Below are 23,673 nucleotides of genomic sequence, written 5' to 3' on the forward strand. Positions count from 1 at the left end.
AGATCCTCAGATATCAAGTTGAGCGGTCACAGGAATTCAAAAAATATCCAAATGATAGAGGTAGTGTAACCCCTGACAGAAGCGGTGGATAAGCTGGAGTTTCTTGGAGTTTGTTCTTTCAGGGAGTGTCTCAAAGGTAGTTCATGACCTCTCCTTATTTCTTGGTCAAAGACGGGTCAGCAGTTGAGCTGGTGCCTGTATTTTAGAAATTCTTGGGAAGATTATACTTACAGGATACAGAATTCCAGATGGCAGCATGGGATCACCATCATCTATTTCTTGAATTCTCCCCATGACCACTTAAGCGCATACCATAAGTATGATCCCATCATGCCCTTGATCCAAGTTACACATCAGTTCAACCTCACTTGGGTCTTACTTACAGGTCAACATCAAACCCAGTTCAGACATAAACCATGACAAAATTATAGCTTGGCACTCTCCAGAGAGTGCCACCAATTCCCCCCTGGTGTACGTTACCAAAATTGCGCGGATAACGCAACATAACATAACTACCCTTTGTTGCAGGTACCAATGCAGGAATAAAAGCTTACCCAGTTGAATGAGGGCCAAGGGGGTCAGTGGGACAACAGTGGAGATCGGTGTGGTAGATGGAAAAGTGAAAAATCAAAAGTTTTTCTCATACATATATTTACTCACCCTAGACGTCAAGATACCACCAAAAGGACCTCATAAATTGATTCTACGGCCAATTTTACCCCTAGTCACCACTGGAAGTGTCACTGGAACCCCCCTGGATTGGAAGTTACACCCTCTTGGACCCTCATGGACACGGCCAGCCCCAGTCATCAACCTGTCACAACCCTCAAGTCACCTTTCCCAGGTATACACATACTCAGACCCAGGCAAACACATACTCTTTTCTATCCCTCTTATCTCCACTGCTTATGCAGGGGACCAACCCCATTTCTTCTGTATTTGACACGTCCCCGCTTCGTTTATGCACTCCTTGCATTAGTATGACATCATCTTTCATTTCTCACCCCACTTTCTGCCTGTATTTAGTATCTTCTGACACCACTTGTACGCAGCCCACCAGCTCAAACCCCTCATCCAGGGTCCCCCTTGTAGCTAAAATCCCTCACCTTTGTCTATATAAGGAGCTCTCCTCCCCCCAGTTGTTTTCCCTCAGTTCAGTACCCACCAGTCATACAGATATCACCCATTAGCCATTATCATCATCCTTACACTTTTATAACATACCATATCATCCCTCTTATCTGCAATAACCACTGAGCTCACTCTCACATTCTCATACTCTCATATCACTGGTTGCATATCACGCACCTGTCACGAGTTACCCGGTTCCTGGTTCAACTCCCGACTGAGACATATACCCTTCTCAGTCCAGACACTCTTCTCAACTTCTTATATCACCCTCTCGAGGACCTGTGTTCAACCCCCACCGGAAACATCAAGTCAACTTTCACCCTTTCCATCATCATAAACCCTCTCAACTCTCACATACCTGTAATCAAACAACTTCATCTGGAACTAGACCAGACCTATCACTTGATTAAAACTTGCCAAGCTTAGCTTGGTGGGTCTTGTTATCTGATAGTATAGAAGGGCAGAGTTTGCACCTCCATCATCCCCTTCTCCATTCAGCAAAAGGGTTTCACAACCGCTTTTGAGTCTTACATCGGGAAGGAGTTGGATGGCTTTGGAGGGCAAGGAGATTGAGGAGGGCTTGGGAGGGTGATCAAACTTTTTGGCAAGAGTTGTTGTTTGGCTGGCAAGTTTGACTGGCCCTTGCATGTACTCGTTGTAATACATGTCTGCACACAAATCTGGCTCATTTGGCAGGGCGGATGTTGGCAGGTACCTGCCTGTTTGTCACCCCAGAATCTGGACACCTGCACCTGCTGGTGGGTACCCACCAAAAGTTGACAAGTACCCGCCCGCGGGTGCCGGGTACCTGGAGCCATCTTCAACCCCATCCTATAGATGCTTCTGGGAGCATCCAATGGACGCTGTGGTGCCCCAAGCACCACTTGGAGGCTTCAAAAGCGTCCAAGGGCTGGTTGGATTTCAAACCAACTTTTTTGTTGCAGAAAAAAACCACCCATTGGACACTCTCCATTGAGAGTGTTCAATGTTCACTTTGAATGTAACAAAACAGAGCAAAAATTGTAAAATACAGCTGGAGTTTCCAATTGGCAGTGCCCAATCTTCCCTCAATTGCTGGAAATTTGGTCATTGAGAGGAATACACCCTCCCCTCAATGGCAGACACAGACCGGCCATCAAGACTCAAACCTTCCCATTGAGGGGAGGGTGTACTCCTATCAATGACCAAATTTGAGGGGAGGGAGTACTCCTTGCCGTAGTGACAGACCATCAAATGTTGCAAATGGCAGCCAAGTGTGGTTGCAGCAGTATATAAATCATACCTGCAAGGGTAGGGTATAGCCAGTGACCCATGGTCTAGATGCGAAATGCTGGTGCTGCTGTGGCCAAGCCCACAGCTCTCTGTTCTGAGGTTTGATCCTTGCCCCCGGTGATCTTTTGCTGCTGTGTTTACTCCAGCAGAGCATCCATTGGAAACTTAGTTGGATGATTTTGCAGCCATCCAATTGGTACTACTCTGGATGTTTTGCCTGAACAAAAGAGGTTTTCCAAGCATCATCCATTGGATGGTCCATTTTACACCAGTGGAAACCAGCACAAGGAACATACAGTTTTCCATCCAACTGTTGTCTGGTTTGACCCATGGTCTATTTGCTACAGAGAGTGGAGGAAAAGGGCAATATTGTTTGGCAACAAAAAAACTAAGACTATGTAGAATTCAGCAGATAAAATTTAATGAAATTGAGATGGAGAAGTGTGAAACTTGAGTTGCGTCTGAGGGGTGGGGGTAACATGCAGGATTTGTTCATAGAGTAGAGGGAAAGTTTAACAGTAAAGTTTAGTGTTTGTGAATAAAAAAATATGATTATGTGGAATTCAGAAGATCAAATTTACACAAATTGATGGGGACATGCAAAGGTTTGCTGATAAGATTTGCAAGCAAAGTTGAAGAAATCAAGGGAGGCACCAGGGCCCAGGCCAAGTAATACTAGATTCTGTGTTGAACCCAGGAGCTGGCGCTTATATGGGCCTCTATGAATGTGAGGCTCTCCTTGGGGAGCTCACTTGAAATATTTGGTGACAACTAGCCACAATGTGCACGGGTGGACACAGTTGGGATGTGCTCATCATCTCAACCCAATCAGTCCAAGCAGCAGTGAAGCTTGATGAGGAAGTATGTATTTAATGGCTTTCCGGAGGTCAAGTAACTATGGTGATTTATCCAAATGGGGGATTACTTTCAACTTCCAATCAGTTGTTGGCCTCTGATGATAGGAAAAGTGGGAGCACCGGGACTTGGGCGCATTTCGGAGTTGGTCTGTGAAAGGTTTGCGAAACCCGCGTCGGGGCGGTTTTACAGGTAACCATCGATCGAATTCAATAAACTACTCAAGCAAAGAAGTCAAAGATGTCCGGAGACCATGATATCACGCTTGGCCAGCTCCTGGATCGGGCCACATCGGCATACAACCATATCATCGAGCAACCTACGCCGAACGACGAGGCTGTTCAGGTGCGTAAGAGGCTTTTGATTTTTTTGGGTGACGGTATGCAAACTGGGAATGGAGTGGACTGATTGACTAAAGAGCTGATTTCTTCATATATCATTTTGTCGATCATTCACCCATCTCGATCGCTGTCCGCTCAGTCTAAAATCCTTGCGGCACTTGCCGACCTATCTCTGAGTAGCTCCTTAATCAACCGCCTGGCAATCTTGTCCCCAAACGAAACCCTGGAAGACATCAATACCAGTGACCTCAAATGTCTTTCGGTCGAAGTATTACGTGGTTTGCTCGTCGTACTGCTCAAAACTAAAGGCGGGGGTCAACGGAAGAAAAACCTTGAACAGGCAAAAGTTAATCAACAATCTATTGCTATCTTTTCAAAATACTAACCTCACAAATGTGCTGATTCTCTTTGCTCCCATCGGGATCTTCAGGACCATTTTCAGGTTTTTTGTCGGCAAGTCGAAGCTTATGAAGTTATCCCTAGGGATCAAATCGATCGCTTTAAGGGCCCACTATCGGCCATCCAAAGTGCAGCAATGCGAAGGGAGTCGAAGATAAGCCAATACAAGCTAGAAAAACAACTAAAACAACAACTGGACGAGCTTCGAGAGCGTAAACAATCCGCACAACGCTCCAGATTGTATTCATCCGGGCGGACGAAACAAGATAGCTCTCGGGGCGAATGGACGAACGATTCGGATGATGAGAACGAGGGCGAGAGTCGCTCGACTCATCTGACTTGGCTCAAGTTCCTGTACCTCAAGGCTCACCAAGAACTGGACAGCATCGAGGCCGAGCTAGATATCCTAGGTCAAGCAGCGCAGATGAATGACCTGCCGAGCAAGAAGGCCACACGCGAGGAGGATGATCTGAGCTGGCGGGTGGAGAGATTGGCGACGACGGCGGACGGCCCATTGGTCTCGCCCTCGGGCAAGGTTCTGCGTCCGTTTACGATCCTGCCATCACGCTCATCGGCCTCATCAGCCTCGACGAACCGGATCAAGCTTCGTGCGGAGGTCTTCCGTCCCGATTGGACCCTCCCCACGATGACAATCGACGACTACTTGGACGAGCAGCGCGCCATGGGCAACTTCTTGTCCGGCGGCGGCCCCGACCAAGCTAATCAAGAAACCCCCTCCCAACGCGCTCAAATCGACGCCGAAGAAGACAACGCTGCTGGCGAGCTCAAGGCCGAGCAGCTGCGGAAAAAGGCAGTCGAGTGGAATGAATTCACCGATGTCCATCGCAAGGGCGAAGGTAATATGATGAATAGAGGATGATCACTCTTGATGGCCTTTTCTTCAAACTTTTCCATATCCCCTCAATGTAAAATGTACATGACAAAAAAAAGCAAAGACACGCGCATGGCTGGGGTCTCTTTTTTGATTAGGATGTTTCCCTATCCTCGACAAACCTGCATGAACATAAGAAGACCAACAGAGGAGGCAATCGAGTCATGATCTACTTTGGACCAAAATATCACGGATGATATCGGCAAAGCGGTTAAAAAGGACAAAGTCTTGAGGAGAGAAAGCGTGCAGAGAGGGCGATTGGGCCGACGATGCAAGCTGTAATAATAGCTGCTGTATTTGATCTTTGGATTTTTTCGGATCTCGTAAAGACTTATTTGTCGGATTGTTGTTGCTCTCCATGACTCTCATCAATAATTGTCTTAAGTCAGGTTCGCTGGTCAATAGATCTCGCAAACTGGTCGATGTAGCTGTTTTTTTTTTTTTTTTTTCAAAGGTACCAGTCGAGCCAAAAAAAGAAAAAAAAAAAAAAAAGAAAAGAAAAAAGAAAAAACCGGAACGAAATCAGCTTGGGGTAGTTTAGGAGATTTTAGAGTGAAGCTTTTCGGTACCAATTTGTTCCCATTCGTGTTGTCTGATCGGTTTAATCTCATCTTTCCTCAACGGGTCGCTAAAAACCGCGAGCCTTTCCTCGTCGACGACGGGCCAATCCAAGTCAGTCAACGGTTTCAATCTCGAGCCACTTGGGATGACATCTGCGGGAGGTGTGGGGACTAGTGAAGAGGTGTGGTCCGGCTGGGCTTGTGAGCCATCAACTTGGGCCTTGATGTCGTCGTGGGTTGGGTTTTGAGTAGGTTTGCTGCTTGTTCCTGGACAACTGGCTTGTTCTGAGGTTGTGTACAAACGGTTAAAGGTTGGATATGTCGAAAACCAAATCATCAGCGAATCGCGCGCAACAAGTGGTCGAACATCCAAATCACTCACCTTTATGGACCCGAAAACAGCTCACCGAGCAACTACAGATCAGCAAAAAAATAGGGAAGAGAAACCCCCATCGATAAGCAATAAATTCGAATGTTGCAGAGAGAGAGGACTCAACTAAGGGACCTGGTCATTGGGACACTTGTACTTGAACTTCTCCAGCTGACAGACAGCGCAAATCGTCCGGTCTTGTTTCTTCATTTTCAAGCTTGAGATGGTGTAGGATGAAGTGAGTCAAGCTGGATGAATTTTGTACATGGCCAAACTTAATCCCTTGAGACTTCGGGGCCTGTGGCCCGAGGTGCGGGGCGGGGTATGATGTCCATCCCGAACCCCATGCCCCGGAAAGGCCCCGGGGCACCACACAAAGCCCTGGGTATTAAAGGACCTAGACTTTATTTCTAATAAACCAAAAACCAGAACTAACAAAAAAGAGAAGTAAGAACAAGTCATGATAGTGATAATGAGAAAAATAGAAAGAAACCAACCCTGAAACAGCTAATGATATGAAAGAAGAGGACAACAAAGGATAGAAGGTGATAGAAGTGTGGAAAGACTGAATGTTGATTTTGAGTGATTAGTTGTCGAAAACAATGTGAAGTTTGAGAGAGAAAGAAAGAAAACAAACCCTAAAAGTATAGGTGAAAATCTTGACAGAGAGAAGGGGAAAGAATAAGGACTAGATCTAGGAATGAATCTGAGGAAGAGAAGGATATTAGCATTGAGGATCTGAGGCGCCATGTCGATGAGAGATCTGAAATGCAAGGGTGCATTTCTCACCAAGTTGGAAGCCAGTACGGCTGTCCAAGTTAAGGCTTCGCGGTGCGCGAGCAAGGGTTGAGTCGATGTTGTTATTGAGTAGACTAGATCGGAGTCGGAGATTTGTATCGGTTAGGAGCGGCGGGAGAATGATGCGAAGTCGAGAAGTTGGGGAAAGAAGTTTTAGGTTCGAGATCAATGATTAAGTGAGTGTGGAAAGTTTAGGTTTCAAAGAGTGATATCGAGGAGACAGTTGCAGAGCGCGCCCGTAATGAGATGCGCCGCAGAGCGCGCACGAGTTTCAACAGGTATACCTTGTTGTTTCTTGATTTTCTTCTGATGGAGCAGAGGCAATTGGGGAACATACCCTTTCACACCTCTCAGTGCTATCTTGAGACCTTGTGGTGTGGAAAGTTCTGTGGGTCAGACCACCTACTCTGCTCAAATTCCAGGGTTTGAGTGTATTTAAAGATTTTTTCTGGAGTGGAAGGTGTTTTTCAAAACAACTCAAGGATATTGTACAGGCATAAGCTCAATGCTGGGTCAGATACACTATCATTAGCAATAGTGCAGCGTAGCATAGCTTAATAACACTAAAAACAACAGGATTTCCTGTTAGCTGTTAGTGGTATTACACTAGCGCTAACTCGCGGAGAACAGAAACTACGCCTGCTATGAGGTTTTATTCCTCTTTTTAGCGGGGTTTTCCGCTAAAAGCAGCATAATGTAGCGTAGTAATAGTGTAGAACCACTAACAGGATTCACAGCCCACACACTCATAGTTTGAGGGGCTGTGGATCCAGGCAGCTTCCTCATCCTGCAATCTCCCATTATAGGATCTAGAACCCCCAGAACCCCAGACCCCAGACTCCTTCTTCCTCTCCTCAGACCAGACCTTAGCATCTTCAAACTCAGTCATTTTATTTAAAAAAAAGAGTAATATGGCAAGGAATTATACTAGAGTTTTGAATCTTTCCCCCACCAAAACTCAAATTCTTGGCTCACCACAAAGGGGCAATTACATGCAAGTCCCTCATGCCAAGCGGTCTGTAACAGTCATCAAGGGCAGTCATACCTCTTAATGACTGGTACAGACTTGCATTGAGTGGATTAACATCTCTTCTTGATGCCAGTCTGTACCGGTAATCTAGGGGACTCACACCTCTCAATGACCAGTACAGACCATCATTGAGCAGATTCACACCTCCTCTCAATGACTAGTCTAGGGGAGTCACACCTCTCAATTGCCAGTCTGTACTGGTCATTGAGGGGACTCACACCTCCTCTTGATGACTGTTCTTTTCAAGTTGTCAAGGGGGGTAATACTACATCCTGTTCATTGAGTGGGGTGTGTGCACCACGTGGTGCCTTTCTGGAAATGTGCTACATTCCATGGATTTTTCTGGTTGAGAAACATCCAGAAGATCTAAAGTGTGTTGAGATAGTGTATTAGCATTTCCTCATGCACATGCTTCTAATCTACACACCCACAACTTAGCCTATATTGTACATGTATATAGTCTAGTTGTTTCCCCTCACTGTGATCCTCACTGAATGATGATTATACTTTGACTCATTGTGCTCTGACTTTGTCCTTGAAATCTTGTCAAACTTCTCTTAGTCTTGTGTCACCCAAGTTACCCTGAACAAAGTGCACTGAGAATCACTTGGACACTTCCTCAAGTGTCCAAGTGATGCTTGGCACTTGAAAATTTTAGTTAGAATTCTGCCTCATGCCCAGAAGAGGGCTTATTTCTGTTGTTGTTCTTTTCCTTTCCAGAGGGTTCCATAGCCAACTAGGCCCCCTCTCTAGGCCCCTTGCCTTAGTTGTATTTCCTCTGCTCCCTCATGAAATACACCCGCACTTAGTTCCAAGCCTATAGTAGCCAGACTTGCTCCATTGGAGACTTCTGTCCTGCTGTTCTGAGTCCCTGAGCATCCTGTGCTCTTGATCTTTCCAGCTCATCTCTTCTCAGTCTTGGGCCTCTGGCCATATTTTCTTCAATTTCAACTAGAAATCAAAAAACACCATCCAGTGGACACTCTGGAGCAAGAGTGTAAAAAGGTGCTACCATCTGTTGGCCGCTTCAGCCAGAGTTTCTGTGAACCTGAGTCTCTATAGTGACTACAGGACACAAGAAAATGGGGGGCAATATTTGGATTTCTTTGGATAAAGAAAATACAAATATAAAGAGAGAGAGAGAAAGAGAGAGAAACTGAGCAGGATCAAGATAAGCAAATGTTCAAGGTTATTCTAGTGGAAATGCACGTCCACTTGCAATGCTAACTCTTCAGAAGAGTGCTGCCAAGCTGTGCTAGAGAGTGCTACAGCCTCCTCTCACCAAAGAAACGTGGAGGGATCCTGGATTAGATAATTTTAATCCAGCCACAATTTTTTAGCTTCCTTCTGGATAGTCAAGGTTCTTTAAAGGGAAATCTATGTGGTTTGTTTCTTGCAAAAACCGCAGAAAAAGAATGCAGATATGAAGGGACAGCCCTGTGATCAAGAAGAGGCAAAGGCCAGCAGATATGGAGGGACAGCCCTGTGATCAAGAAGAGGCAAAGGCCAGCAGAAAAGAGCAGATCAAGCAAGACACAGAGTTGTACCTCTGAGATAAACAAGGTTCAGTGAAAGAGGTTTTACTGTCAATATCCTAGGCGCCTGTGATGGTAGGTATACTAGGAGTGTTGTAAACTCTTTGGTGGTGATCCTGGGGTTATCTGGGGTGTAGTTCTGGTGTGCTGAAGTCTGTGTATCCGCCTCAGGCAAGGGGGATCCAGACTACGAAAATTTTCACAGTTTGCTTATGTAATTTACATATGTACATGTGGTTTGGCGCGCCTGGTAGCGCTGACACATCACAACTGCGCATGCGCGCCACAATTCAATAACTCAGGGAAGGAATGTAGTTACAAAGAATTGGTAAGTTGTAACTAGGGTTAAAATTGCATGAGGAAACAGAATATGAAGTCAAAACAGGTTTATTTCATAAGATGAAAAAGATATGAAGTAATTCATATGTAAAAGTAGAAAAAGGCAGACTTTAGGTCAGCTGAGTTGACTCTAAGGCTGACAGTTTCCAAGGGACAAAAAAACCTCTGTCCATCAGACACTCTGGCAGGAATTTCCAAAGTATGTTTGGGCAGAAGTGTCCACCACTGCAAAAAAAACTTTGTCAACTGTGAGCAGTTGACATGCGGTAACTCTGAGGAAGCTTGTGGTGTTACGCCAGCCTTACTCAAGGTTTAAACCGTTCAACGCAACCCAAGCTTCAATGCACAGTGACTGTACCAACATCACTTGTTCATTCAGGTAGAGTTACAATGGCAGCTTGGCTTGATTATCTTGCATGTCAACTGCAAGCAGTTGACCTTGTTTTTTTTTCTTTGCAGTGCACTGTCTCAATTTAGGGTGTGTGTGTGCAGCTATCCATGTGATGGAGTAGCTGGTAAAGACTCTGTCCCCCTCAGTCCCCGCATACCCTTGATGTTGGGTGTTCAATTCCTGGGCTGCCCCAGAACTGCAACCCCCCTCCTCCCCCTCCTTGTGTGCTTGTCCTGGCCATGTCCACCCAAAAGTCACATTTTCAGCCACAGAGTACATTTCACAGTACCCTACACATACCATGTGCCTGCAATTGTGTAAATTACACATAGTACATTCTTTTACATCCTTATTCATATAAATTATTAGATATAAGCTTAATAATTTACTCTTGTTATACATTACATTAAATATAATCACAGTTAAATAAAGTTACCCTGATTTAATTTTGTTATAAGATTCAAGTTATGTGTAACAGTAATATTACAGTATACCTTAGTATTACTGTATAAGTGAAATTCCCCTTAACCAAGTATCACTCAGGTATCCCAGTTATGCCTCATTCCCTTTACGCATAAACTATTGATTATGATACAAGTACATAAACAATATATGATGTGATATAGTTCAAATAGGAATGGAATCAATGTTACAATGATCAACTAGTTTACACAGATCCAGATCTAGTGTTTCATCAAGGGCATTTCAAAGCGGGCCAAGGGCTGGGGGTCTGGCATTTACCCACTTAAACCAGCAAGGGGAAAGCGGTACCAAGGTACTGCACTTCTTTTTCCAAGAAAGCAGGCACCAGGCACTGCATCTGGTACCGCCAAATGGGTACTGGTTGACATTCTTTATGCTACCCTCATCTTTACAGATCAGATCCTCTGATTAGATGAAACAGATCTCTCCCTCCTAACTTCTTATCAACTCTAGTAGAAAGCGGCCTTGCATCTCCTTTTAGGTAAAAATCTAGTTCTACAGAGTCTTGTGTATAAGAGTTGTAATTCTATACAAGTATTGCCCACCAAGAAGGGAGTCTTTCCTCCCCAATGAACAGCCTACAGACCAGCCATCAATAATGAAAAGCTCACTTGTCAATGTCCAATGTGAAATGTCAAGATCAAGAAGGGAGAACGTCTCACTATCCCCTCCTCAAGGGCACATTGTTCTTGCCTTTTGAGGCAGAGAGAAGGACGGGGTCTGATGACTGTGCAGTATGCATTCCAAGTCACAGATCCCCAGAGCTTGATCTCGGCCAAGCGGTAATTGGCTGTGTGCCAAGCTCTGCCCAATCAAGCCCGCTGGGAACATACCAAACCCCCAGAGGCACTCGGCCAAGCAGGAGTTTGGTATGTGCCCAGACGCGCTTGCAACACCATATAATTTTCCCCACCTGTTTTATTAATTCATAGAGATGGCCCCAGAGAAACCATTGCAGGTACCTGAAATTCCCTGGAGGGTACCCTGTGGCTATCAGGGGGTACCCGTCAGCAGATGTGGGTGCTTGACATTCTGCAAATATTGGCCAGGTACCCGGGTACCCACCAATCATCAGTCTCAATGACTGGTCCATGATCATTCAAAGGACTTCATGACCCTCTCCATGAACGGGTGACCAGTCACCAAGGAGTACACATATTGTATCTCCCAATGACCAGTTTGACCAGTCATCCCGGAGGGACAAACCCTCAATGTCCGGTCAACCGGTCATCAAGAGGTATCATACCCCTCTGGATGACTGGTCAAACCAGTCATCCAGATCAGGGAGTACACAATCTTTCAATGACTGGTGTGAATTGTCATCTGGAGGACTTCACCCTCTTGACGACCAGTCAAACTGGTCATCAAGAGGTCTGATATTGTTTGTCAATGATTGGTCTGACCGGTCATCAAGAGGGATATGTACACGCCCCTTTGATGACCGGTCAACCAGCCATTGTGAGGAATAAGCACAATCATACAAACTGATGACCAATCAAGCGGTCATTGAGAGAGAGGAACCTCCAGATGACCAGTTCAACTGGTAATTGGGAGGACTTCACCCTCCCAATGACTGGTTGACCAGTCACCAAGCAATAGTATGATGTCTCTCAATGACCAGTCAAACCGGTCATTGAGAGACTGTGCAACACCCCTTCCCCTCCATGACTGGAAATTGAAGGGGTATTAAGTGGCAGGTACCTGCAGGTACCTTCTCTGAATGCCCCAGGTGGTGCAGGTGCGGGTGCGGGTGTCCAATTTCTGGCAAAAAAGTCGGGGGTACCCGGGTCAACAGGGGCCATCTCCATTAATTCTAGAGATGGTCACTTTGCACCCGCTGCGGGTATCCGCTATCCGCTGGGCCCTGTGGGTATCCGCCTGCGGATGCGGATGTCTAAGATCCTGTGAAAATCTAGCGGATACCCGGGTAGCTAAGCGGGTATCCGCTCATCCTACAGTCCATGCAAGCCGCAGCTGCGCAGCTCCAAACCGGCTTTCCCGCCCTTGGCCCCCCGGTGGACATCCGCCAATACATATCTTCCAACAGCGACCACATATCCCCCGACAGCCACATCATGAACCGACGTAAGAGGCTCCGCCAACAACGCTCCAAAGACAAAACTGATAGGCCAGCCGTGGAATCAAACAATGAACAGGAAGATGACAACTCAACACCTGCGGGATCTGATATGACCAATGAGCAGCGACTTGGTCAGTTTGAATAAATAATGTCTTCTCTTTTTTATTTTTTAGTACACACTTGTTTTCTTACGCAAAAAAACACCTTTGAATTCAGAACATGTGAAGATACTTGCACGTAATCAAGTCAGTTTGGCGTATTCTGCTTATCATACGACAGAGCTTTCTGATCAGGTCGATAAATTCCGTCGCTCAATGTGGAGCGTACATTCAACTTCAGACAAGACTATGTCTCCGTCAGGAGACACAACGTCCATCCAAAATCAGTAAGTAGAGGTATGGCCTTGTTGTTCTATTCAAAGAACGACAAGATCAAACCTCTTGCTCTTCACAAATACCTTGAAAAGCGCAAGAATAAATCCAAGAGCAATATGAAAAAAAACAAGGCTGTTGTACAGGATGTGGTGACAGTCGAGTGATCAGCTGTCACCACATGTCAATTAAGTAATTATACATACATGATTTGATTTTTTCTGAATTCCTTTTTGAGGGGCGGGTATCCGCTCACACAGGGGGGCATCCGCCAGCGGATGCGGATGCGGATACGGATGCCAAGAATGGGGGAAATACACCATCAGATACCCGAACATGAGCGGGTATCCGGATGTAAAACGGCCATCTCTAATTAATTCACTGTTGGGAAAATTGTAATTGGAAGACTTCCAGTAGGCATTGAGAGAGCTCTAGATTCTCATTGCTAATTAAGACACCTACCAAAAACACAAACAGCACACATGAGAGCAACAAACTACAGTCTTAGGAAAAAAAATTCCTTTATGCTGAAAATTAGGAGTTTGTTTGTGTAAATTGAGATCTGGGAGGCTCCCAGACTTGACAGGAAGTCCTCCATTGTTTGTGGTGAATTGTATTGTAGGCTTGGTGTATTTTTTTTGCATTGGAACCCAATAAACCAGAATCAAATAAAATACAATTCAAATACAGACTTACTTTGGGCACTGCGCAGTGCACACAGTTTCAAACACTTTGAGCACTGTAGGTGAAGAAATCAAATTTTTGAAGATTGTTTTTAGAAAATCAATAGAATTGCTTTTTTTTGTCCTCTGTGATTTTTTGTGAGTTTTCTGAAGCTTCCTTGTATACCATAAAAACTAGTTAAGAAACTAGACAAGTACAGTCATTTGAAAATTAGGAAATTTCACCGCCTACTGGCAGACTTTGGCAGCCTTCATTTGCCATTGGCTTATTTTTCAAAGCGTAATTCTTGAAAAAAGTCTCCAAAAAGTTCTGGAGGATCTTTGTTGGAGTCGGGGAGGCTTGCGCGGCCGAAGTGGTGCGGGTCTTGAGTGGTTTCTGCAGCGTTTTCAGATTCAGGAACAGGGGCATGGGCGGGGTTAGACATGGTGATGCAAGTGTTGTGGAGCTGCTGGAATCAATGGTTGCGTTGGGGTGCTGTGTGCTGGGTGGGGTCCGAGCACCGACTCCTGAACTGCCGGCCGGTTCCGGTCGGCCGACTCCTAAACACAAGTGAAAAATAATCAACCGGGGGGGTCAGGGAATCATCTCAACGACTCCATTGCGGATGCGCGATTGGGAGAACGGCTCCCACGAAAGCCGCGACCCAACATTTCGCCCGGGCGACCCTCGCTGGACATCCTCAAATGGTCGCGCGGACGTCAGTAAAGATTGGGAGTCGTTTTCCTAGGGCTTCGGCGCCGTTTTTCCAAGCCCGGACAGTTTCATATCCCGGCAAAATTATTCACCATTGCGGATGGTGGTGGGTGTGCAGATTGAACTTGTGTGGATGAAGGCTGGAGTGGGGGTATTGTCTCAATCGAGAAAAGGATCTTGTGCTGGTGTTTCAGCGCTCTTGATTTGCCCGGATTGCTGGCAAATTGTCTGTACAAAACCTGGTTTTCGGGCTCAGCTGACGTGGCCCGAAGTTGTGGGTCCAGGTCCACGGCCACAGCCGTCGGATGCCCGTTTAATGGTGTGGAAGCTTATGAAACCAGTACAGAATGAGAATGCTTTCCCTACGAGTTTGAGCACACCCCATGTTTTATTCTCCCCATGTTTTATGTACTCTCCCCATGTTTTATTCTCTAAAGAATTTATCCATGGGTGAGCCTCATTTGGCCAGTATGCCTGATCCATAGCCGATTCCGAACCGCTAGTCTCGACCCAATTTTCCACCCGAATATCTGCCGTTGGTGTTGCGCACGCTCACAATGCTTCTCAATGTGGCGGTTCTCCTCGTTGAGTATTTTACTCTTGTTTATTCCAAGGGAAAGTCACCAATCTAATACGTACTGCTTGGCTGCTGGCAGCTTTGCCAAGTGGCGTGTCGATCGACTGCCAGAGAGGTCGTCCATCCCGCGGGCGAAGCAGATCTACTGACAAGCCAATCGGCCACTTCGGCCCCGATGCCTGCGACCACTGCAGCGGTTTCTGCCCCTAAGGCTCCGGGGCCGCTCTCTGGCCCCACTCGAACTTTTCATCGCCACTCCAAGCGTGCAGTCAGTGACGATCCTCTTGAATTTCTGAGCACCACGCTGACAACCTGTGCACGTTTTGTGCTCCTCAATGGTGCCAGCCGTCGGACGAAGAGGAGAAAATCTGTATGATCTGTCGAGTGCCGCTGGTGGCCCCGAGCGTGGACGAGGCTTCAAACGACGTTGTGCACGACGCAAGACTTGAACGGTCTAGGAGCAGATCGCGTATCCGCTTGAGACTACCAAGTTTCTCTCGTCAACGATCTAGCAGAGCGCGTTCCCTGGAACCTGAAGTACCTGAAGAGCCTGAAGAACCTCCAAGCACTGAACTAGCCGGATGGCCGTGCTCACACATATTTCACAGGAGTTGTATGCAGCGATGGGTGAACACAGGGAATGACATTTGTCCAGTGTGCAGAACACCACGTATTCCGCCACCTGCTCAAGCTGGTGGACCTCAAAACGCCAATTCTGGTATGCATGGTGGGGAAGAAATTTGGGAAACACACCACCCAGACCTTTTTAGGGAATTTCCGGAAGAGGTGCAGGGATACGGACACGGTTTTGGACTACCACAGTTCCATGGTGATTTTCAATTGCCGTCACCTTACCATGGTGATTTTGGATTGCCGTCACCTTACCACGGGGATTATGGATTCCCGCCACCTTACAATGGTAAGCACCAAACACCATCACTTTTAGAACCAATTCTCGGCGGTCCGCCTGCCAGCAATGTGCTGATGAAGCATACATTGTAATCTGCTGCATGCCCACGCTCACCAGCCGGGTACGAACCGTCGGGCTTTCCAGGATATTACGACGCCCAGCCTGCGATGATGCACATCCCACCTTGGCAAATGGCCCCACCCCAGCCACCGCCCGGCTACCGTCTCGTCGGGATGCGCCACGGAAACGGGGAAATGATTCCTCTCGACCATCTTCCCCCAGGCTTTCCAGTGCCCTTTAACGGCGGTCCTCCTCCACGCATGATCCAGCTTTCAGGGCCTTCACACAATCCTTTCGGCCAATTCTATCCCGGACAGGCATACTCGGTGAATAATCACAACAAAAACTTCATCGATATGTGTTACATCTTCATTATAGCTTTCGGGCTTTTCCTTTATGTGATAAGATGAATAAAATTGAGCCAACTAGGGCCCTCAAAGTTGATAACATAGAATCCACAATCCCTGTTTAGAGACCGATATGGGCCGATTTGCAGCGGGTAGAGGGTTGATCTTAGACCACATTCCACCGAATTGCGTATCAACTGGTGGACAACACCCGAGTAAATGATCCCCGGGAGACCAACCATGAGCGCGCGCAACTCGACCCCCAAATTTCGGCGATGGCAAGCCAGCGAGAGAGCAAGGTGGCGAGATTTGAGAGAAATGGATCGCGTGGAGTCTGAGAGCAGCCGGGGCGGGGATGCTGTAACCCCTCCCCTCGGAGGTGTCACAAGTGGGATCACAGGATCCCCAATGATCCCATCCTGGCTCGCCAGAGATCGTTTTGACATCTCTCCCGAGCCAGGCCGCTGGGCCGGCCGTTGGGTCCAGAACTACGCCGAGGCATCGACCGCCGTGTCCCTGCGCCCCAGTGCAGAGCCCCCCGTCGGGCTCTTCCACCTCGCCGGCCGGACGGCCTTCCTCCCGGCCGCCAACGAGGAAGCAGGGAGGCGCAAGAGGCCCTCGGGCGGCGCCGGGAGCCATCTCGATCCACGACGTCGACCACCCAGGGCCAGAGACACGCCCTCCTGCTCCGGTGGCGGGAGCGTCCCATTCGCACGGGCTCCGGCCCGCCGGCTGCGTGCATCCTCCAAGCGCCGGCGGGAGATTCGGGCCGGGCCGTCGTCCTGCTCGTTCGCGGCAGGAAGCTCGCGACGGGCTTGTGCGCACACATCTTCCTCCCCCAAGAGCAGCCCGTTCTCGAGCCTGCTCCATGGATCCCAGAGCCCGGCCGTTCATCCGGGCCGTTCGAGCCGGTAGGCCTGCTCGACCGGCTCCTCAACCGGAGCGGGGTCCGAGCGGCCCGGCAGCCGGACGCCAAGGCGTCAAGAGTACACCCGGCATCGGGGGCGCGCCCAACGGGCCTCCGGAGCCCGTCAGGGCCACCGAAGCTAGGCGAGGGCCAGCGAGGCACGGGCACACACGAAAAGGGCAGTGGGGCCCGCGCGGGGCAACGAAGGGTGAGTGCGAGTGGTAACGAGAGTGGAACAATGTGTGTGTGGAAGGGCCGCGCGGCGCGGCGGCGCGGACACCGAGGGCGCAAGTGCGGGGCGATAAACAGACGGACAACAAGAGGAACGAGGTGCGGATGGGGGGACGGACGGGGGGGGGGGGAACAAACAACAACAGGGGACGGGACGGTGCGATTAAGTGATATGATACGATAGTAGGCTACAGGGGGGTACGGAGATGCTGGGGCGCGGATGGTTAGGGATGGGGCGCCCCCGGGTGCTGGGTGCGCTGCGGCGCGGGGGTGGGAGTCGAGCTGGCGTGCTGGCTGGGATGCTTATTGAAATTCTTATTCGAATTCTGGTTCTGAGTCTGGTTGAGATTCTGGTTCTGGATCTGGTTCTGGTTGTGGTTCTGGTTCTGGTACGAGTGAAGCGCACCAGAGCCGGAGGAGAGCGAAGAGGGGACGGCGGCGGCGACGGGGTGGGGAGGGAAGCGGAAGGGCGCGGGGGGGTTGACGTGCATGCGGGGCCGGAGGGAGGGGTCTCCGCCGCGGATGACGGAGAACAGGAAGTTGAGGAACCGGTCGCCGTACTCGCCCGGCGGGACCGCCGAGATCATCTCCTATTCCCCCCGCACACACACACACTCTCATCAGTCTTCTCCTTCCATCGGCGACAGAGAGGGAGAGGAACGCGCACCTTGTCGTGCGACATGCCTTTCCAGAAGTGCTCGAACTTCTTCACGAACGAGTACGGCGTCCTGAAGCACCACCCAGATCAACATCCGCCCAGAACACACAGATACGGAGGGGGAAGAGCAGGAGACGTACAGGATGTCGATGATGCCGAGGTAGTAGATGACCGGCAGGGGCGCGTTGGCGTCGTCGGAGGCCATGAAGCCGCCCTCGTCCTGGTAGAAGATGAACTTCTTCTTCTCGATGAAGCGGTCCTTGGCGGGCAGTCTGTGGGCGTACTGGGCGAAGATCTGGGGGTCGGAGGAGTGGATGGCCTTGCGCAGGGCGGAGGCGGCGAGCTCCTGCTCGGACGCCGCGGCGGGCGCCCCCGAGCCGGACGCCGCGGGGGGCCCGCGCTTCGTCGTCGTGCTCTTCCGGTGCAGGCTTCCCCCGCCGCCCAGCGAGACCCCCGTGCTCCCGACGCCGGGGACCACCGCCGGGACGACCACCCCGCCCGGGGGCGACGCCGTGCTCGGCCCGGCGGCCGGGTGCGAAGAGGCCGAGGCGGCGCCGACGAGGGAGGAGTTCGAGAGCGGCTGGGCGGCGGCGGGGGACTGGCCGTCGGCGACGGGCTGGACAAGCACATGGTCTCAGAGAGGATATATGTGTGTGTGTGTGGAAAGGGGAAGAGAGGAACGGACCTGGAAGACCCGCAGCTGGTCGTCCCGCAGCCCCTCGCTGTTCCCCCGGGCCATGTCGTGGAGCCCGATGAGCAGACTGTAGTCCATGATGCCGAGGTGCTGGAGGAGCGAGGTGTCGCGCTTGAGCTGCTCCTCGAAGAGGCCCTTCTTGGTCGGCCCGAGCTCGATCTTGCGCCCGCGATGGATCCAGTTGAGGTCCTTGAGCACCGAGCCGGCCTTGGCCTTCTCCTCGGGATACTCGCGGCCGACGGCGGAGCCCTTGAGGTCGAAGGTCTCGTGGATGTCCCGGTGTGGGGGGAAGAGGTTGTTCATGATGACGAAGTGGATCTTGGGCCCGCGGGGCAGCTTGACCCGGTGCAGCCCGTAGAAGCGCGAGAGCAGCGTGTGCGGGTTGGCCTTGACGTGCTCGTGGTAGTCCTTGAGGATCGAGCGCAGGAACTTGTTCTCTGCCGGGTGGATGGTCTTGATGATGAAGCGGTAGTCCCGGCTGAAGTAGAAGAACGAGCCCGACTTGCCGGGCGAGCCGAGCTCGGAGAGGATGTATTTCGCCGTCAGCGACAGGAGGTAGTCGGCTGGATCGAGGTGGAAGTATTCGCGCAGCTCGCGGAAGACCCAGGGGGCATAGTCCTTGAACTTGAAGTCGTACTTGGCCGACGGTGTCAGCTCGTTGCCGACCCTGTGCCCAGTGTGTCGTGTTAGTTTTTTGTTTGTTTAGGAGTGTGGTTTGAGGAAGCTTACACATCAAACGTGAACTTGTGGCGGGCGGTGTAGTCGGCATCGGTGAGTGGTCTGCGGACCTTAGCCTGGCACCTCGAGACCTGTGCGGGGAGTCGGATGAGCAATCGTGGGTTTCTGGAGGGGATAGGGGGGGATAGGACGTACGCCGATGCGGATGCCGGTAAGCATGTTGTACATGAGCACGTAGTTGACGTGGCCCTCGCCGATGAGGTTTCCGACGAGCACGCCGCCCTGGACGTCGTTGTTGGGGCCGGAGACTCTGCGCCTGGGGTGGTCGCGGTTGGAGCGCTGGGCGGGGTCGTTGGAGGCGGAGAGACGGGGGTGGTGGGTGGGGGTGGGGATGGCTATGCTGGCGGGGGGGTCGGTGTCGTCGATGTGTTCGATGCGCCTGGACTGGCGTTGCTGGCGGATGACCTGGGCATGGCGTGCGAGCTGGTCGTCGAAGCAGTCGTGTTTGGTGGGGCTGATGGGGGTGTGTTCGGAGGATCTGGTAGGTGCAAGGCGTGCGAGGGGCGGCTGGGTGGGCATGGAGCAGTGGGATGCTGAGCGTGCATAGGGCGGGTGCTGGATGGGCTGGAGGGCTGCTGGGGGCTGGCTGGGGTGGTGTGCGGGTTCTGGGAGTGGGATGGGTGTGGGTGGGCGGGTGTGTAGGCTGGGTGCTGGGGATGATGCGGCGGTGGGGGCGGGTGAGGGGGGGCTGTTGTTGTTGTTGTTGTTGTTGTTGTTGTTGTTGTTGTTGTTGTTGTTGTTGTTGTTGTTGTTGTTGTTGCTGTTGTTGTTGCTGTTGCTGAGTTGTTGTTGTTTGTTGTGGTTGTTGTTGTTGTTTGCTGCTGCTGCTGATGTGGAGGTGGTGGTGGTGGTGGTGGTGGTGGTCGTTGTGGTGGTTGTTGTCTGCTGGAGGGTGGTCGTCGTCGGGCTGAGCTGGGCCATCATCATGCTCGGCTGGGCGGAGTGAGGAGTGGCTGGGCGTGGATGGGCGGGCGGAGGAGGAGGGGCGGGCGAGGGAGTGTGTACATAGATGGGCGGACACTCCCCCGGGGGAGCGAGCCCCCGACGAACAGTGCCAGTTCCAACGAAACTCTCCAGAACAACTGAAGAGATCAACTTCCTCCATCTTATAATCGGTATGGTCCCAACAATCAAGAAAGAGTCCTCAACCAGCTGCTAGCTTCACCAAGTCCCTCTGTTGGAGGGGGGCCTCCGAAGGAGGGACCTATACACTAAGTGGACCCTGCGGCAGCAGAGAATTAGAAAAATGATTTTCTTTCAATCCTCTCTGGGCGCGCCATTTGTCACCAGGTAATACAATGTTGGGGGAGCAAAATGTGCACAACATCATGGAGTTTCTTTGTACATATTTTACAAATTTTTTGGGGCCTTGGCCGGTGCCCCATGAAGTCCTTTTTTGTGACTGACAAGTGTCCACTTCATCGTGCATTCCACATTTTGCACTGTACAGAATCTGGAATTGGCAATGTTACAACTATGATTGCAGCTCAACCAGAGGAGTTGAGTAGAAAGAAGGGGACAGCTTAAGCCATCCCAGAAATGTAAATTAGAGAAAAAAAGGTTCAGAAACAAAGATAGCAGATTGATTTTAAAAAAGTCTCTGCCAAAAGTGCTAATTCTCTACGGCCGCGGGGTCAACATAGCGCCTAAGTCCCTCCTTTGGAGCTTGCTTTGCTCCCCCGAGGAGGGAATTAGCTAACTTAGAATCAGCTGCCATCTTGGTCTGGCAGATCAGCTATAGTGTAGTGGACTAAAGATAATGGGCTTTCCTACTAGCTCATAGCCACACAACACTAGCACCAACCAAATATAGCAACTCCTGGCCCATTTTATCCATGCTTATTTCGAATCAGGCATCCCTTTTGGTATCCACAGTTTTAGCCCAATACACTAACACTGAGCGTCATCTCCTTGCAGACCAGGCTACTGTGATCCAGCATAGTACACCAGCACCAAAAGTGTAATTGGCAGCAGAACATCAAGGATCATGCAGAGTGCAATCATAATAACAGAAATTCAAGATTTCTTTCAAAATCAACTGAAAAGAAAATAGACTAAAATGGAATCTCAATTTTCTTGCAAATATGTATCAAAACCATTCTCCTCATGTACTGGGTCTTGAGCATTTTTGCAATGAAATACATTTCAAAAAAAAAAAAAGTGGATTTGATCCAGTTTGGGGCCAGTTTCAAAAATTTCCAAAAAAAAAAATATCTCCAAAAACTGTTGATGATTGTGGCCTTATCGAGGGAGTGCAGTACAAAAATTAAGCAAAATGAGGCATGGAGGATAGAGTTATACAGGGTATCAGCACACTCTTGCTCACTGGCTGGAAGAATGTTGCACCCACTGTGCATGCTGCCTTTAGCAGTGTTTGCAGCACATCATTTGGTGATCTGCCCTTCTGTCTGGGAAGAGGGTGCGCAATTGGCCAAGCAATGTGCCGCATACAGGCCCTGGGAAACCAGAGGGAACGATGCATGCCCTCATGAACACCACCAGCAAAGAGAGTCTTGCTCCCCATCATGAAGAACACAGGGCGGGTCATATGTTCAGGTAGGGCGGAACAACATCGATCGTCATCCTTGCGTTGAGCCCGAAACTCCCGCCTGTGGCTGCCAATCTTCCATTCTTTCATGTGTGTGCATGGCCGTCAGTTCCTGTGTACAGCCTCTATGCAGGTTCCACTCAAGTGTGCATACCTGTTGGTGGCATAGACCGGTTATTCTGCCCGCCATGACTTGCAGATCGGGCTTGTTTCTGTCCCATCGACGCGCCAGATGAAAAGGGCGGATCACAGGGGGATGCAATGGCTGCTTGAGTAACTCGGAAAATGCGCAGAGAGATGGGATCGTTGACTGACAGCGTGACTTCTAACTCATTGGCAAAAACAACTGAAACCTGGTGGAGGCAAAAAGCGCATATGTCAGCTGAAAATTGCTCAGAAAAATGTGGAATTGTCGTGGTGGTTTTGGATTCCCCTTGTGGGCCAGAGTCACTGACAACACATGTTCCAGATTCACCAGTCACTATTCCTGGCTCGCTTTGACGTGGAGCCAAAGGTGCTTGAGGATCTTCGGTGCGTGTGCTCATGCTATCAATCGCCCTAGTTTCTCAAAAAGATTGCATAGTTAATCACCATCTCTTTTTTCTTCTTCTTCCAAATAGAAAAAAAAAAAAAAACTTTTTGCAATCATCTGGGGTAATTGGTTTGGTATTTTGGGTGGCTATCCCACAGACCGGAACCCCAACTTTTGCGGCGCTCCCAAATACAATATTGTCGGGCTTGATATTTGAAAGGGTGACATTGAAGTTTGGCTTCTTGATGTTTCCAGCCTGCAATAATTAATCAATCTGCTCAGATGTTTACTGTGCAAGGGAAGAATCCGTGTCAAGTCCTATTGAAAGTATGTACACACAATTGCTTTGGGACATTGGCTGTAAATTTGGCTTATAGCAGCATCTACTTCTGGCTTTTTGATGGGGCTGAAAGGGAAACACTCCATCAATAAAAAAAAACTGCTGATGGTAGTAGTATGAGTGGGTTGGAACAGGAAGGTTAACTCACCTTGAGGTAGTAGACTGAAATTTGATCTGATGGGAAATCAAAGTTTTACTTATCATTACTGTTGATTGGAATGGATAACAAATCATTGTCATGAACTCACAAGGCAGTCGCCAGCAGCAACCAGAATTTGGCTTTCCCCTGGGGTAACCCGACCATTACTAGTATATTTGATGTTTTGGCGAGCCCTGTTTTGAAAAAAATATTCAAATTTGGGGAAGAGTTGGTCAGCCACGCATCCTATGATCAAGGCCATATGTCACAAGGGTTTAGAGGTTTAAAATGTGGTTGTGGCGACAAAAGCTTGAAGTGGAGTCACAGGAATAAGGCTCAGCATACGTTTCACAATTGGCCTTGGTCACCGGTGTTGGGTCACAATCCGCAGGTTTTGGAGGCTCTGTCGTCAAATGGCCGCGGTAGAGAGGAGTGTGGGATAGCAAGCTGATCACAATGAAGAAAAATTTACAAGAAAACATTTTCTTCTGTTCCTGCGCACGGCAATGAAGTAGTAGATATATGGTGAAATGTGGGGTAACATAAACTGGCAAGATAGCTAGGCTAAATAGTTTTCCTCTTGAACCGATTCAAAGGGGTTGAAACTCGAACACTGGTGCTCCCAGCAGGTCGTTGCCATGTTCCTGCAGCAACGACCTCAGCAGCGCAGGGAACCAAGTCACCTTCTCCCTGCCGTCTAATCGGCGTCGACTGCCCAGGTTTCCCAGGAATTAGAGTGGTCGTTGCTGCCACCCACCCTCGAGTAAG

The 23,673-nt window shown here is 49.4% G+C and overlaps 5 protein-coding genes across 5 annotated transcripts; 3 read left to right on the forward strand and 2 right to left on the reverse strand.

Annotated features, from left to right (window-relative positions):
• Nucleotides 1-3,498: 3,498 nt before the first annotated feature.
• Nucleotides 3,499-4,878, forward strand: PtA15_2A160 (uncharacterized protein; the record flags this gene model as incomplete). The annotated part of the gene is made up of 3 exons (XM_053166152.1): nucleotides 3,499-3,603; nucleotides 3,739-3,945; nucleotides 4,030-4,878. 3 exons carry the CDS (start codon nucleotides 3,499-3,501, stop codon nucleotides 4,876-4,878), a joined length of 1,161 nt encoding a protein of 386 aa, XP_053017402.1.
• Nucleotides 4,879-5,427: 549 nt separating this feature from the next.
• On the reverse strand, nucleotides 5,428-6,030 carry PtA15_2A161 (uncharacterized protein; the record flags this gene model as incomplete). The annotated part of the gene is made up of 3 exons (XM_053166153.1): nucleotides 5,428-5,735; nucleotides 5,833-5,864; nucleotides 5,948-6,030. 3 exons carry the CDS (start codon nucleotides 6,028-6,030, stop codon nucleotides 5,428-5,430), a joined length of 423 nt encoding a protein of 140 aa, XP_053017403.1.
• An 8,946-nt stretch (nucleotides 6,031-14,976) lies between these two features.
• PtA15_2A162 (uncharacterized protein) lies at nucleotides 14,977-16,181 on the forward strand (the record flags this gene model as incomplete). Its single annotated transcript, XM_053166154.1, has 4 exons — nucleotides 14,977-15,069; nucleotides 15,147-15,388; nucleotides 15,464-15,720; nucleotides 15,829-16,181. 4 exons carry the CDS (start codon nucleotides 14,977-14,979, stop codon nucleotides 16,179-16,181), a joined length of 945 nt encoding a protein of 314 aa, XP_053017404.1.
• A 177-nt stretch (nucleotides 16,182-16,358) lies between these two features.
• Nucleotides 16,359-17,033, forward strand: PtA15_2A163 (uncharacterized protein; the record flags this gene model as incomplete). Its single annotated transcript, XM_053166155.1, has 1 exon — nucleotides 16,359-17,033. One exon carries the CDS (start codon nucleotides 16,359-16,361, stop codon nucleotides 17,031-17,033), a length of 675 nt encoding a protein of 224 aa, XP_053017405.1.
• Nucleotides 17,034-17,480: 447 nt separating this feature from the next.
• PtA15_2A164 (uncharacterized protein) lies at nucleotides 17,481-22,439 on the reverse strand (the record flags this gene model as incomplete). Its single annotated transcript, XM_053166156.1, has 10 exons — nucleotides 17,481-17,550; nucleotides 17,650-17,846; nucleotides 17,924-17,984; nucleotides 18,055-18,530; nucleotides 18,600-19,275; nucleotides 19,338-19,417; nucleotides 19,482-19,625; nucleotides 19,752-19,996; nucleotides 22,049-22,247; nucleotides 22,350-22,439. The coding sequence occupies 10 exons, from the start codon at nucleotides 22,437-22,439 to the stop codon at nucleotides 17,481-17,483; spliced, it is 2,238 nt and encodes a 745-aa protein (XP_053017406.1).
• Between the last annotated feature and the right edge of the window lie 1,234 nt (nucleotides 22,440-23,673).

The sequence above is a fragment of the Puccinia triticina genome, chromosome 2A (assembly GCF_026914185.1).
Source record: "Puccinia triticina chromosome 2A, complete sequence".
In the NCBI taxonomy this organism is placed as follows: Eukaryota; Fungi; Basidiomycota; class Pucciniomycetes; order Pucciniales; family Pucciniaceae; genus Puccinia; species Puccinia triticina.